The 14,558-nt window shown below is 39.1% G+C and overlaps 2 protein-coding genes across 4 annotated transcripts in view; one reads left to right on the top strand and one right to left on the bottom strand.

Annotated features, from left to right (window-relative positions):
• spire1a (spire-type actin nucleation factor 1a) overlaps nucleotides 1-2,313 on the top strand; it is a 32,908-nt gene extending 30,595 nt beyond the window's left edge. For all 3 annotated transcript variants that reach the window (XM_029443911.1, XM_029443909.1, XM_029443910.1), the window contains one exon: nucleotides 501-2,313. In XM_029443911.1, coding sequence (XP_029299771.1) covers nucleotides 501-771 — 271 coding nt within the window. In that variant the 3' untranslated portion in view covers nucleotides 772-2,313. The remainder of the gene's footprint in view (nucleotides 1-500) is intronic.
• Nucleotides 2,314-6,721: 4,408 nt separating this feature from the next.
• Nucleotides 6,722-13,409, bottom strand: klhl38a (kelch-like family member 38a). The gene is made up of 4 exons (XM_029443925.1): nucleotides 12,975-13,409; nucleotides 9,551-10,907; nucleotides 9,283-9,388; nucleotides 6,722-8,655 (listed from the first exon to the last, which is right to left on the bottom strand). Exons 2-4 carry the CDS (start codon nucleotides 10,904-10,906, stop codon nucleotides 8,366-8,368), a joined length of 1,752 nt encoding a protein of 583 aa, XP_029299785.1. The 5' UTR covers nucleotide 10,907; nucleotides 12,975-13,409; the 3' UTR covers nucleotides 6,722-8,365.
• Nucleotides 13,410-14,558: the final 1,149 nt, after the last annotated feature.

Genomic DNA, 14,558 nt, shown 5'->3' with positions numbered 1-14,558 from the left:
ACTGTTGTCTGAATTACCTTAAATGATATATTCATCCATACTGTACTTTTACACATTTAATTCCAAGAAATTAGGGTATTAATAGTACATTTCTCATTATCTGCCAAGGGGGAATTTTACTTTCACCACCAAGGTTCCTTTCATTTCATTATTTTAAATTATTATTATTATTATTATTATTATTATTATTATTATTATTATTATTATTATTATTATTATTATTATTATTGAATCTCAAAATACAAACTGTGCAACTAAATATACACAATTCTAACAATTTATGAACTTAAATGAGTCCTGCCATTTAAAACCCCCTCCAAACCAATATACAGATCTAAATCAACCCTTCACCAGTGCATCTCTCAAACACTCAGTCCTCGACATTATTATTGTATTTTACCATTAATTGTGTTGAGCAAACTGATAAAATAACCTATAAATCACATATCTACGATGATCGTGTCACCAGTACATTTCTGACTGTATCTTTCTGTCCTCAGGTTGTCTAAGAGCAGCAGCAGCAGCAGCAGCATGGACGGCCGGTCGCAGGACGAGCCGGAGCTTCCCAAGGAGCTTACAGAGGACTGGGTCACCATGGAGATCTGCGTAGACTGCAAAAAGTTCATAATTGAGATCATCTCCTCCAGCAAGCGCAGCCTGTGCGTGGCTACCAAACGTGCCCGTCTCAATCGCAAAACCCAATCCTTCTACATGTCATCGTCTAACTCGGTCAACTTCAGGCCCACTGAGCGCACCATTAATGAGGTGTAGAAGGCGGGACTGCCCTGTGTGCACTTTTCTTCACCTTTTCCTCCTCTCCTCTGCCAGAGCTTAGTCGTTCAATGAAGAAAACAAAATCTCCTCCAATGAAGCCAGTTCATCCCACCCCAAAGTTATACCTTACCTGTCTCAGGAAAAGTTGGCACGCTATGATTGGTCATGAATGCCAGATAACAAAAGAGAGCCATGTTTCTACAAGTCGGTGATAATTCAGGACACGGGTACATTAATTGAGTTGATGATGTCGCTGTTGTAAATCAGGTAAAAGAATGTATATTTGACATGAGAGCGGGGTCAGATGATACAGAAAGCCAAAAGCTGTAGTGATGATGTGTAAATCGTACAAAGCCCCGTCCCTAATCTTAAAGCTGATAATTAAGTTTTCCAGTTCCTGTTTACGTCTAGCCCTCAGGATGAACAACAGATTGTCTTTTGACAGAAATGCACTGTAGACCCTCTGCCGCTCCCCTGCCCCCCCCCCTCTCTCTTATTCTTCCAGCAACAATTATGCCAAATGTTACATCATTCATTTTTCAGCCAGTTTAAATGCATACTGTTCTCTCATTTTGTAGGGACGATACATTGAAGGGTGAAAATAGTCAGATTATTTTTCTGGGTGGGTTTTTAGCCATTAGTTTTAAAGAATATTCAATTCTGTGCCTGGTGCCAAAATGTAATTTCTTTCTTTGAATGCCTTTGTAGTTACGGACCTATTGTACATATGTGTTATAAAACTCAATGGGGGAAATTTTTTAGGGTAATCCAAGGTTTAGTTTCCTGCCCTTTCCATTATCCAAAAGCTGGGCAACAGAAGCACAGAATTGTAGGGTTATGAATGTGTACATGCTGTATATCTTAATTGTTCCAAATTTAATATAAAAAACGTAACTAAGTAGAAGTATAATTTTGCCATGTTAAGATTTCTGCCTCGAATTTCTTTATTTGAAATTCTTCCCTGAAAACTTTATTATTGGAGTTATTTTGTTTTGTGTAATATTAAGATTGTATTTCTGTTGTATAGTTTATAAACTCCTCAGTGTTAAAATACTCCTGTAAATTGCAAATTGCACTTTTATTGTTTATTGTTTCTTGGGTTTTTGTCTTAATTAATAATTCATAATCTATTATTTTTATTTTATTTTATTATTTTTCAACTCTTTGGGGGAGGTCCATTGTGCCATTTCCCAGAGTTCCTCATGAATGAAAATGTGTGTGAATGGCTGCAGGTTGTCTGTGAAAATAATGGCTAAAACAAAACATGGATTTATTTAAATTGAATGTAGGCAAGCGTACAACTGACACACACACACACACACACACACACACACACACACACACACACACACTTTTGTGACGGTTGTTACCAACTGAACATGAAGCCTAACCAGCCTGTTCAATAATGATGCCATGTTCCAGTCAAACATCTTACCAGTTTTATTTTAGACCTCTGTAAGGAATGTATGCATGCTGTACTGTGAACAGTTTGTTTTTATCAAATTAATTCTAATAAAATCATCATTATTCTTACTTTAACTCAATTATCCTATTTATTTGATGTGTATTTTAAAGCCTGATGTTAAATTTAGTTTCAGGACTGTGCAATATTACAGAGTTATATTAAACGGCAGAGGGCGATGAAGGTGCAATGAAAGGAAAGCTTTGTGTTGCTCTCCACACCTCCCTGTGGTCGTAGGGACATCAGGTGGTGGAAGGTGTGTATTACAGGCATTTTAAGTTATTGTAATATGTAGATTTGATGTGCCTGATTATGCTGATTAACTGTCAAACTTTCTTTGTTGTTAACCTGCTGCAATAGTTATTTTTTTAATGGTGAAAAATACATTAAATTGAAACACTTACATGAGCTACCTCTACTTGCAAATAGTACGACTTTAACTTCATCAAATTGTCTTTAAAAAAAAAAAATATATATATATATATATATATATATATATATCATCTTTTATTCTTTTACATGATTTCCTAGTTTTCATATTCGTATTAATCCAATTGAATTCCAAATGATAAATTAAATGCATTATTTATTTTCACTAAACTGCTATTGTATCTGAAGAGGGAGATGTTTCTGGTGTTTGTAGGACAAACATTTGGGATTTCTACTGTGTGCTGTAAATCTTCTTAATCCCCCTCCATCACATCAACACAGGGGGATAACATTACAGACTGGGAATAGTTCATCTCACATGACACAGCAGGGAAACCCCTCAATTACTATTTAAAATAACTTGCTTGGGATTTATTTCAAACAAGAAGTATTTGTATAGTTATTGAGATCTGAGTCTACAATCCTGTAGACTAAAGGGTCTTGTTTAAAAAAAGGGATGTTACTGAGTTTTGGTTTTAGTTAAACTTTTCTTCACCTTCTGGCTACACAGAAGCACACATACTGTGTAAACGTTGGATTATTTAGATTTAGCTAAAGAAAATGTGAATTTGAATACAATGTTTTTGAGTACAGGCTTGTTAAAACCCCACAATGTGTTATATAAGGCAGTGGTGGAAGAAGTACTCAGATATTTTAGCAATACGAAATTGTAAAAATGCTCTGACAAGTAAAAGTCCTGCATTTTAATTCTTATGTAAAGGTACAAAAGTATTAGAAGTATACATTTGCATAAAATGGGAAAAGTACCTCAAAATTGTACAGTACACACACACACACACACACACACACACACACACACACACACACACACACACAGAATAAGCTAGCAATGAAATGTTATCCCTTGATGGGTTAGTAACAGACACTGAAAATAACCTGCCTGAAGGGTGACCCTCACACACTGTTTCTATGGAAAGACAGCAAGCAAACACACAGTCCATAAACAGTGTGAATAGTCTGTGTGTTTAGCAGCCGCTCAATAAAAAGTTTCACAGGGTGTTATCAAATTCTGCTCCGGCTAACTGAGTCAAGCATATGACATTCGACTCAGCTGATGGCAAGGTATTCGGTACTGGACATAGTCTCTGTTGATTTAAACTTTTAGAGTTTATTCTTTAAAAAATGTATGTTTTAAGTTCACTGTTTGAGTTTAGACATTGGGCTGGGTTTTATGTATCCATGGTTCTCACGGGTCCTTACATTGATATACATTGACATACATTGATATACATTGACATACATTGACATACATTGATATACATTGACATACATTGATATACATTGACATACATTGACATACATTGATATACATTGACATACATTGACATACATTGACATACATTGATATACATTGACATACATTGATATACATTGACATACATTGACATACATTGATATACATTGACATACATTGATATACATTGATATACATTGATATACATTGATATACATTGACATACGTTGACATACGTTGATATACGTTGACATACATTGACATACATTGACATACATTGACATACATTGACATGGGTCATTTAAAGGTTCAAAGTGTAATTCCGAGCCATCTGCTCCAAAGAAATAGGGGGCAGTATTTCACCCCTACTACTGGGTCCATACAATCTAAATGAATCTCTGCAACACAATACAGAGACGTCTTTAACAACACTGTTCATAATGTTAGTCAATTGTTGTTAAGTTTAAATTCTGGCATATCTTACACATTGAACCTTTAAAGTGCTTGAATTTATATATTATATATATATATATATATATATATATATATATATATATATATATATATAATATTATAGAAATGTATGTTATTTTTTACTGGTTTCGCTGTGCTGTGTTAAACACATTCAAGCCTTTCTCTCTCTCTATCTCTCTCTTTTTAACTGTTGTCTGTGAGCTTCTGTTAAGCCTGATAGTTCTTCTATGAAAATAGCCTTGATCCATTACATTACAGGTCATTTAGCAGACGCTCTTATCCAGAGCGACTTACAGTGAACTAACTACAGCAGGGGTCGGCCAATCTTTACAGTCTGGAGCCGCAAAACATATTTGATAACACAGTTTATAGATTTAATATATAGTTATACTATATTTGTTGCATTTTTGAAATTACAGAATGAAAATAAAAGAAACTGTTGCTATTTCTACCTGTTTTAACAAAAGGAAAACATACACTGGCATGTTCAGGCCTACTTTGAAATAAATTAAACACAGAACTCTGCAGCCTATTTGAGTCCTCCCCATATTTGTTGAATAAAATAACATTAATATAATATAAAAATACACAAAACAATAAAAAATACAATATAAAAATGGAATGAATAAAAAAGTATCCCACTTTGAAATAAAAAAAACGTATAGCTGCAGCCTAATATCTTAAAAAGAGTAAACATAAAAAAATAGGCCAGTTTGTATATAATTATGTCCGTTTCAGTGTGTTTTCATCCAAATGGAGGTGGTGATCATTTCTTTGGCTTTTAAACAATTCACAACAGCCTCACAAATGTCCCACAAAATGTCTTTCAACATCACATTTTCTGTTGTTTGCTCATTTCTCTCCACATATCAAGCACACAGGTGAGCCAGCATTGATGACAGGAAAAGCAAATGCATCTGTCGACGCAGAATTAAACAATTTTCCTCCGAAACTTATCTTTTTTTGGTTTTATACATGGTTAGCATACCGAGTTAGGCGGGGGTCTGCAACTCAAGATAGGCCACCTGCAGGGAAAGGCACCGTGCTCATAGACGCAGTTGAATGTGACACATTTGTTAGTTGACGAAATATAAAAAAAAAGAAATGATTTCAATGTCACAATATCACCTTCGAGCTCCAAGATAAGAGATGTTCCCTTTGAAAGATTGTCCACTGTGCAACAAAAAATACATGTTCCATGTTTTTGTTTGTCAAAGCTGCAGGGAGCCACTACAGAGGGGTTAAAGAGCTGCAGGTTGCAGACCCTTGAACTACAGGGACAGTCTCCCTGGAGCAACTCAGGGTTAAGTGCCTTGCTCAGGGGCACAAAGGTGTCAGCCCTCTCAACCATCTGGTGTTGTATTTGGAAGTCGTACCACTAGACCACTAGGCTATCACCACCGCATCACCACCACGATCCATGTCTCAAACTGAACCGTGTTGGGTCATTGAATTTGAAGGAACTGGGCCTGGAAAGTCCTTAAAATGTTCTTGAATCTGATGTTCAAGAAGGTGTGAGAGAACCCTGTGTATCATTCTGCACAGCATGTTTCTTAATAATAATTCGGTTAGGCCTCAGGTATTAATTCCACACACACACACACACACACACACACACACACACACACACACACACACACACACACACACACACACACACACACACACACACACACACACACACACACACAGAGGGCTATTGTGAGGCATTCAGAGTGACTAGGCTAACAAGGAGCCATTTAACTCAATGACAGTCTGGGTTTGCTAATTTGGAATGAAATTCCCTTTTGGTCGCCACTCCTGGGCAAGTTTCAATGTTTCCTCACTAATGGGCAGGGATTAAAATGTAAGAATGAAATATGATCCTGCATCTCTTCCTCTAAGGTCGGCTTCACCGGAGGGCTGCATACAAATAGGCCATACCATGCAAACAGTGAGCCTCTCAGGGGGGAAACTGGTAACTAGATATTTAACCTACATGTGGAACTCTACTTGACAATCTTTAAAATGACAAATTGTCCTGAAGGGTCCAGAGGTCAGTCATACTGTAACATAAAACAATGTATTCACTTCATGCCAGTTAAACAGTTTTATATTTATATCACAATTCCTAAAACATTACTCCAAAGTTAAATATAATTGACGTTGCAGTGATACTCTATGATGTATGGAGAACAAATGTGTCACTTGATAGCCAGCAAACATGTTTCTGTGTCCGTGTCAACAATGTTCCCCTGAGTATGAAGGCAACATGACTCAGCCGGTCTGAAGAATCATTTAAATCTTCATCAAGCTCAAGTCCAGTAAAACAATAACAACATTTGTACCGCTGTCCAAAACCGATTATTTTATTTGTTCTCGTCTGCAGAGAAATTCAAAGCAATACATTAGAAATGGTCACCGCCTACATACACATACATAAATAACAGTTCCTTTACAAACCGAGTCACAAACAGGGAAATCAATATCCAAAATATAACACCGCATAGTAAATGTGCAAGTAACAGCAACACAGTTGATCAGTGACGCAATCTAAATTAGACACACTACAGGGACGCATGGGGTGATAATAGGGTTGCCATGGCAACTGTAACCTGCAGCAGTGAATGTATGCTCCATAAGGTGAACACAGAAGTGACAGTACGGGCCTGTCTCATTGTCTTACATCTACTTTACAGCTGTTGTTCTCAGATAAATAGAAGATTGATTTCAGATCAGTGGACATGTTTGTGAGAAACCAGCTGCAGTTTGCATGTTTACATGAGCCTGCTGTACACGCTGCAAAACCTGAAAATCTCCCCCACACTATTTTCAGTCATAGTTACCCCATAGCAAGGTCACTTGTTCGTCTCAAAGGCAGCATTGTCACAAGTCCTCACACCAGTATAGCTGCCTAGTCTTTATCCAACAACTGTACAATGGTGAAATTAAAAGTACACCACCACTGAAGCGCCATCATGTATCAGATTACGATTACTGTGGCCAAAAGATTTCACCTTAACGATATAATTGATACATCTATAACAATTTTGAAATAATAATAAAAATAATAATAATCAGTCAAATTTGTTTATTGTGCATTTTGTCTTTTTTTGGCAATTGAATTACACTCAAAGTACGAGTGTATGGAGGTGTAGAGAGAGTCTGTAATAACTGCACAAAAGCCTGATTTAAGAGGCGCTGGATTATTATATGTTATGTGTTTTATTAACATGACATCAATTCCATTTTTTTTAAATAGAACGGTTATTATCTCGAATAAAATTGGCCCAGATCATTTTGTTTGCAAAATTGTGCTTCTTATCGACATTTCATCAAACAAGACAATTTGCTGTACTTTGCAGGGGGAGCTTGTCCACGTTCTGTCACAATGCATCGACTCATCAGCACGTGCACTCTGATCGGAGCATGTGGGTCAAGGAGGAATGTATTTTCTATAAAGTGCAAATTATATTAGCTGTCTGATCTGTTATTTTCACTTTTACACGAGAAGCAGAGCTCATAGAGTTACCAAGCAGCCAGACATGTAACTCCAAATGTCTTTAATTGTTTCAGGGAAGACAACTGCAGCTGCCAGGCAGTGATATGCTGTGTATAAATGTCTGGGAAATTAAAACATTAACACTTTTAATTACCATCAAACAAGCGCAACCATCTGCGGAAAGAACTCTTTTGGATGTAACAGCTGCTTGTTTTGTAACTATGTCTGTCTCCCATTATCTCGCGGGTTCTCAGTTCCCCCCAGGTGCCTTAGGAGTGACACCTCTAATCGTCAGCTGAGCTCCCCTTTGATTCAGATGAAAGTCAGTCTGGTCTAACGTGCTGCTAAGTTCTGACTGAGCTGCGTGAAGGAATGCAGTCAGGTTAAAATGGTTTCCTATTTGTGACGTTAGAGGCCAATAAATCATGGCAAAGGGGAGGTGAGGAACATGCAACAAAGCATTCGACCAAAAGGCGTGTTGGATGGTGGGTCATGGTGGGTTGGGTCTGTTGGAAACACAAACCAGCGGCAGGGAGCCGTGGTCAAATAGCTTGTACGGCAAAGAACCTTTCGAGGTCCAAACGTCCGTCTTAGGGTCGTAACACTCGAAGCAGTCTGAGTCCTCGATGACATCGTGGCCGTTGAGGATGCGTCCCCCGGTGACATAGAGCTTGTTGTTGATCACCGTAGCGCTGTGATGCATCCGCCGCTCCTTTAGGTTCTCACACTTGACGAATTTGTTGGCTTTGGTGTCGTAGGCGATCATTCGCCTGGTGTATCCTGGAAATGAGATTTTCAAGAAGCACACTTTGAAGAATAAGTCTGGTGATGTTTTGTATATTTTTGAAACTATCAACAAATCCAATGAAAACATCAAAACCGACAATGAAGTATTTTATGTGTGTCCGAAGCCTGATTTAGTTTATTCTTCTGTGCTGTAGAGCTCCATTGTTGTCCGAAAACTATTAAAAACACATCACTGAGCCACACTGCTGAACTGGGAGACATGTTCTATCATTAACGTGGGCACTGTAGTTTATTTTGAGTCACTCCCACATACTGTACACCGTCCTGCTGATGGAAATACTAGAGCCCCAAATGTGCACTATTGTGCAGCTGTAAATAGTCCCAAACAAATGCACTATTTACTTATGTTTGAGTAATGTTTGCTAAACACTACTATGCTCAGGTGTTTTAAGTATGTACTTAGTCTTTAAAGAAAAATAAACGGTATATTTGTGAGGTGAATTGATTTATTATATAGATTTACATCTTCAGTAGGAAGGAATGGGCTTGGGGCTGGGAGCCACAGAGTAGAGAGATCAGAATGTATCGCCTACTACTACTACTGTGGTTACGTTTACACTTAAAAAATATATGAAAGATGGGGCATGGCAAATGACTTACCTCCTATGATGTAGATCTTGTCTTCAATGACAGCAGCAGGAGCACAAACATTTTTCACCGTCCTTGTTTCTAGCCTGGACCACAAGTTGCGAGAGATGTGATACACCTGTTGGCACACCACAAACAACCTGTTTACTGCAGCATCAAAGTAGTTTGCTCTCCGCTTGTGTGTGACATCCTAGTCTGCAAATATTGACAATGATTTCTATTTAAGGCTTTGTCTGTATTTGAGTTGCAACAATGCTGCAAAAATGAGAAGTCTGACTACCTGAATCAGCCTGACTGGATTCTGCATGGCGTCCTCCCCTCCGAAAACATAGATCCGCTGATCACTGGCTGCAACAGCTGGATGCAGCGCCGCTGTGGGCATTGGTGCCATGGCCTCCCATTGATTAAACATACTGTTATATCTCTCCACAGACTGAGAGATCTTCTTGTCCACCCCAATGCCTCCTAACACAAAAATAAAGTGCAGATAGGACACACTTTGGTGGGCATATCGTGGCTCCAACATGGGCTCAGCAGTCCGCCACTGGTTGGTCTTCAGGGAGAGAGTGTAAACTGTGGCGCTGACTGAGCTGTCACCTGATGTCATACAGAGGCTGAGCCCGCCAACCACATAGAGGATGCTATGAATACACACATATGCAGCTTTGTAAAGGCGCAGAGGGAGCTTGGCCAACCACTGCCAACGATGAGTCCTTTCATCATATAGTAGGGCTTCCCGTGAGGTCTGTTCATTGTTTTTGCGTCCTCCAACCACCACCAGGGTTTCTCTGCAGGTGTAACGTCGAGGTGTGGTCCAAATCGGCTTGAGCTCTCGGCCACACTTGGTGCTGACTGTAAGCATGAGGCGGCGCACTGACTCGATTATCTCAGTGCAGAGGGTGGAGGACTGCACCAGTGGGTCGTTGGCGATGAACTGGAAGAGGTAAGTCGGATGGATGTAGCGAAGGCGGACTTTCTTGAAGAGATCATGGATAGCGCCGCGTCGTGAGAACGGGTCATGATGGATCCACGCGAGGAGGGTCTCAAACACTTGCTCCTCCTCAGCACAAAGTCTGTCGTCCTCTAGGTAGCACATGAGCTCAGGAAGAGACAACTCACAGAAGTCCTCTGTGGCAGCTACATCAGAGAAACACCTCACAGCCATCTCCTTGGCCCTCTCCCTCAAGCTCTCACAGTGAAGGATCTCAGAGAGCCGTATCATGCTCAGGCAGTTTTCAGGACTCAGCTGCTTCTGGAGGAACATGGAACAGGCCTCAAAGAGACCTCCATAGTGAAGCATGGAGGCCGCCTGCATGAGCGGCAGCACAATCTCCATAGTGATAGTGATGCAGCCTGTGTAGACGTAGTCCACGATGCCACTGAGGACATCTGAAGAGATTCCCTTCAGATTCACTCGGGCCTGACTGCTCTCCAGAAAGTTGCTGCAGAACATGGCGCGGAAGTACGGGCTGCTGGACACCAGGACGTTCCTGTGGCAGGGGATCTCCTGGTGCTCCGTGCAGAGCAGGACGTCTGTCAGGATACGCTCCTGACGGAGGATGTTGAGCTGGGCATGAAGGTGGGAGGGAAGTTCTGAGTCTTTGAAAGAGAAAACTTCTTGTGGTTTTAAGGCCATTCTGTGGAAAGGGAAAAGAGAGAGTGTTGTATTTCTATCGTCCATCGGAAAGAGATGGTTGACCAAAACAGTTTTATGAAAGTATGGTGATAACCATCGATCCAGACCACTCTTATGTCTGTACGTTACATATGAGGATACAGCTAGGAGACAGTTAGCTTAGCTTAGCATAAAGACTGGAAACAGGGGTTTTACAGGAGGTTGGACATAACAACACGATACGATTTTGATTAGATTCAATTCAATTGAGGGACCAGCGATCGATATGAGACAATAATATCATATGCCCATTTATCACATTCAGTTACAAGATATCATTTGATAATTGTATTACTGGACTCTTCCAGACATTGAAATAAAAAGCAATCTGTTCTTTTTAATAAAAAAAAACTTTCTATAAAGTGCCATGTATTTCCTCAAATTTCAAACTATTCCTTTAAGGTCCAAGGGTAGGTAGTGATGCCTCAAAGCTACAAATAACCCACCAAATGAGTAATGTACCAAAATGCAACTTTGCTTGTGAAACTGCAGTGTCACAACTTGTCATGGCAGTTTTTGCTCCATCATAATTTTCTATGGTAGAAGTGTTTAATCCATATTGGATATGTTTATGTATTATGCTTTCAAGGAATGTAGGGATCACAGCTTTATTTCACATTTGTATCTGGCTTTATCAGCCCACGCTAAAACTTTTAGAACTCCTGGTGAGCAGCTGTCCTTAAAGTGACGATTACTGACTCACAGATTTCTATTTTTACCCTCTCTAAATGATCTCGATGCCTCCATGTAGCATTAGGCCGTGCCTCCGTATCAAGCAGCCCATCATCGCTAACATTAACAGAGCTGTGTCAACAGACATCTGTGTTTGTCTCTCTGGACCTCTCTCCCTCACTATCGCTGTTGCCATAGTCCCCCTCTCTCAAAGTGTCAGACTGTCTCTCCCTGGTAAGAGGGTTTGTGACAATCCTGCAGTTTAAAGAGCTGGAATTTCATTGTGCTATTAGCAACACTAAGTCTTGTAATCACCCCAAGCGACAGCTACTGATTTACTTCCACTTACGAGGCCTGCCAGCCTGTCTGATATATTTGGACCTCTGATCATTACTGTATTTCATTAAATGACTGTGAGTGACATTTCACAACTCACGGTTTTCCCTCAGATCTTAAACAAGACCTGCTGGCAGAGACCAAGAGCCTTCTGATAAATTGCATCGTAAATTAAAAATTGAGTCACACTAAGTACATTTAAGTACATTTACTTAAGTACTGTACTTAAGTACACATTTAGGGTACTCATAGGCATTGGCCAATAATTTTTACTCTACTACATTACTACAATAAATAAATAATGATATTATTATGTCAATAATAATTGTTCTTTATTGGTCCTCATGGGGAAATTAACAAGCTACACAGCAGTATGTAAATTCATTTATAAAATGTGAATAAAGTAAAATTAGCTCCATATTTAGCAACCAGCTGCAACATTAAAGCAATGAACACATTAGTGCAACAATAATTATAATCCAATAATATATATTATTATTGGATTGGCAGTACTTTTACATTTGGAAGTTTAAGTATTTTATGATGCTAATACTTTTGTACTTTCACTTAAGTAACATTTTCAATGCAGGACTTTTACTTGTAACAGAGTTTTTATACAGTGTGGTATTACAACTTTTACTTCATTTAAATTCATGATTACTTCTTCCACCTGTGTGCAAAGAATATATTCAGTTACTTGGGATACATTTTAGTAAGTCATTAATAATGTTTCTGAACATTATATATAATAATTTTTTTTACCTGCTAATACTTTAACCAAATGCCAAAACTGATTTATAAATATATTATCAATACAAAAATATTTCAGTAATGTTTATTTGAGTTATTGTAAATGTGGCACATGTGGATTAGATTAGCAGTTTCTGACTTCCTTAAACTTGTAATAATAATTAATAAATATGAGCATTTAAATATGATATCAGTGTCAAACTGATGAGTTTGAAACGTGTTGCTGATGAACCTGTTGCCAGTTCATCAGTGAACATCTGTGAATCCTTACCTCCTGCCCTCAGAAAATGAATAATATCCAAAACCTCTGGTTGTTCTGGTCAGAAAAAAGGATCAGTTCCAATCAAAAGAGAACAAAAACATTACCCAGACAGAAAATGTAGAGTAGTCAAGGAGAGAAAAAGAGCATGACACAGACAAACGAAAAAGCTTTCCAGTTAGGCGCTGTGGAGCTCGCCATGAGGCCACTGTGTACATTCCTGCAGCTAAGAATAGTATCCCGGGCCACCGTGACTCCAGCCCAGCCAGGCCTCTCATGTGACACAGAGCTGTTTGGTACCCGGTTGCCGGCTTAACGGCTCTGCCAGGGTCCAGTGGAGAGAGTGTTTACAATGGCCAGGGGAGGGAGAATAATCACAGGGTCCTAACTCAGCCATCGAGCCCACCCAAGCTGGTGTTTAATCAAAGAGTCCCCAAACCCTTGTCCATCTTCCTGTGCTGTTTAAGTCCTCCCCTCCCCTTCCCTCCCCTTCTCCTCCTCCTCCGTCATGTGTAACCCAGGATGAAGGTAAATATAGAGCAGCGTTGATGGGCCGGCTTGATCAGGAGAAACAGCTGTAAGAACTGGGCCCAGTTTGGCTCAAGATGTGGTGCTGTTTCTTCTTCATGCACAACTGTACACGACTGCTGTTACCACCACTACTACTCACCTGTTTCAGGTGTCAGTTACCCTGTAGCAAAATATGTGCCAAATATCATCCATTGACCTCAATCCTGGATATGGTTGAAAGATACATACTACGGTCTCAGTGGCATATTTGGCCAATGACTTCTAGTTTTGATTGTTCATTGTTTGATAATTCATGTGATATTTTTACTTATCAAAATGCCTTCTTCTTTCTTGTTTCAAGACACTCATTAAAAAAAAAACTTAAAATAATGTGCTTTCTATAGGAAACAGGTTTAAATGCCTTGATATTATGTAGATGTTTAACAATGTTATGTTAACAGAATGATGTACTGTGATGTAGACTATTTCTTATTTAGCTTTTTTTTGGTCTTATACAGTATACCTCCACCTCTTAAGGCCTCTAAACGTCCTTCAAATTAAGCAGCCTGAGAAGGAAAGCTGCATCATATCCACAGTGAAACCAAAACCTCAGATGAGAGGTCGCCAGTTGACATTGCTTAATTTTAGGAGGTCAAGAGCCAAAGATGCTGGGAAACAGTGATACAAACGAACAAGCAGAATATGCTCATATTAAGTAAAGATAAAAATGAATCAAGACAGAATCTCTTGTGACATTATTTGAAGTCACTGATGGTCAAGATTAAAGGAGAAATGAAATATATATTCTCGTTTGATGTCATAACCTCGTGCTTTATATTTTCCAGAGAGAGATATGGTTGGAAGGCATTTAAAGCTCCTTTTCCTCACAGTTGATATTTCTAGGTTATCATTTCTTTATCTCACAAGGAGGCCTTATCTTCCCCTCTCTTACTTGCACCCCTTGCAGCTACTGAGGCAGTGAGATGAAATATTGTCATGTTTGTTTAGCGGCATATGATCAGGAACTGGAGTTACATGTGGACAGATTGAATGACAAAGCTACATGAAAGTGTCAGTAATCCTGTG

The sequence above is a fragment of the Cottoperca gobio genome, chromosome 11 (assembly GCF_900634415.1).
Source record: "Cottoperca gobio chromosome 11, fCotGob3.1, whole genome shotgun sequence".
Lineage (NCBI taxonomy): Eukaryota > Metazoa > Chordata > Actinopteri > Perciformes > Bovichtidae > Cottoperca > Cottoperca gobio.
This window is presented reverse-complemented; position numbering and strand designations above follow the sequence as displayed.

Excerpts from the sequence above, each read along its gene's own strand:
- klhl38a (XM_029443925.1), bottom strand. The coding sequence starts at position 10,906 with ATGGCCTTAAAACCACAAGAAGTTTTCTCTTTCAAAGACTCAGAACTT. Across the intron at positions 9,389-9,550 it reads ATCCAGTCAGGCTGATTCAG|GTGTATCACATCTCTCGCAA; the intron begins GTAGTCAGACTT and ends GTGTGCCAACAG. Across the intron at positions 8,656-9,282 it reads CAAGATCTACATCATAGGAG|GATACACCAGGCGAATGATC; the intron begins GTAAGTCATTTG and ends TCTCATTTCCAG.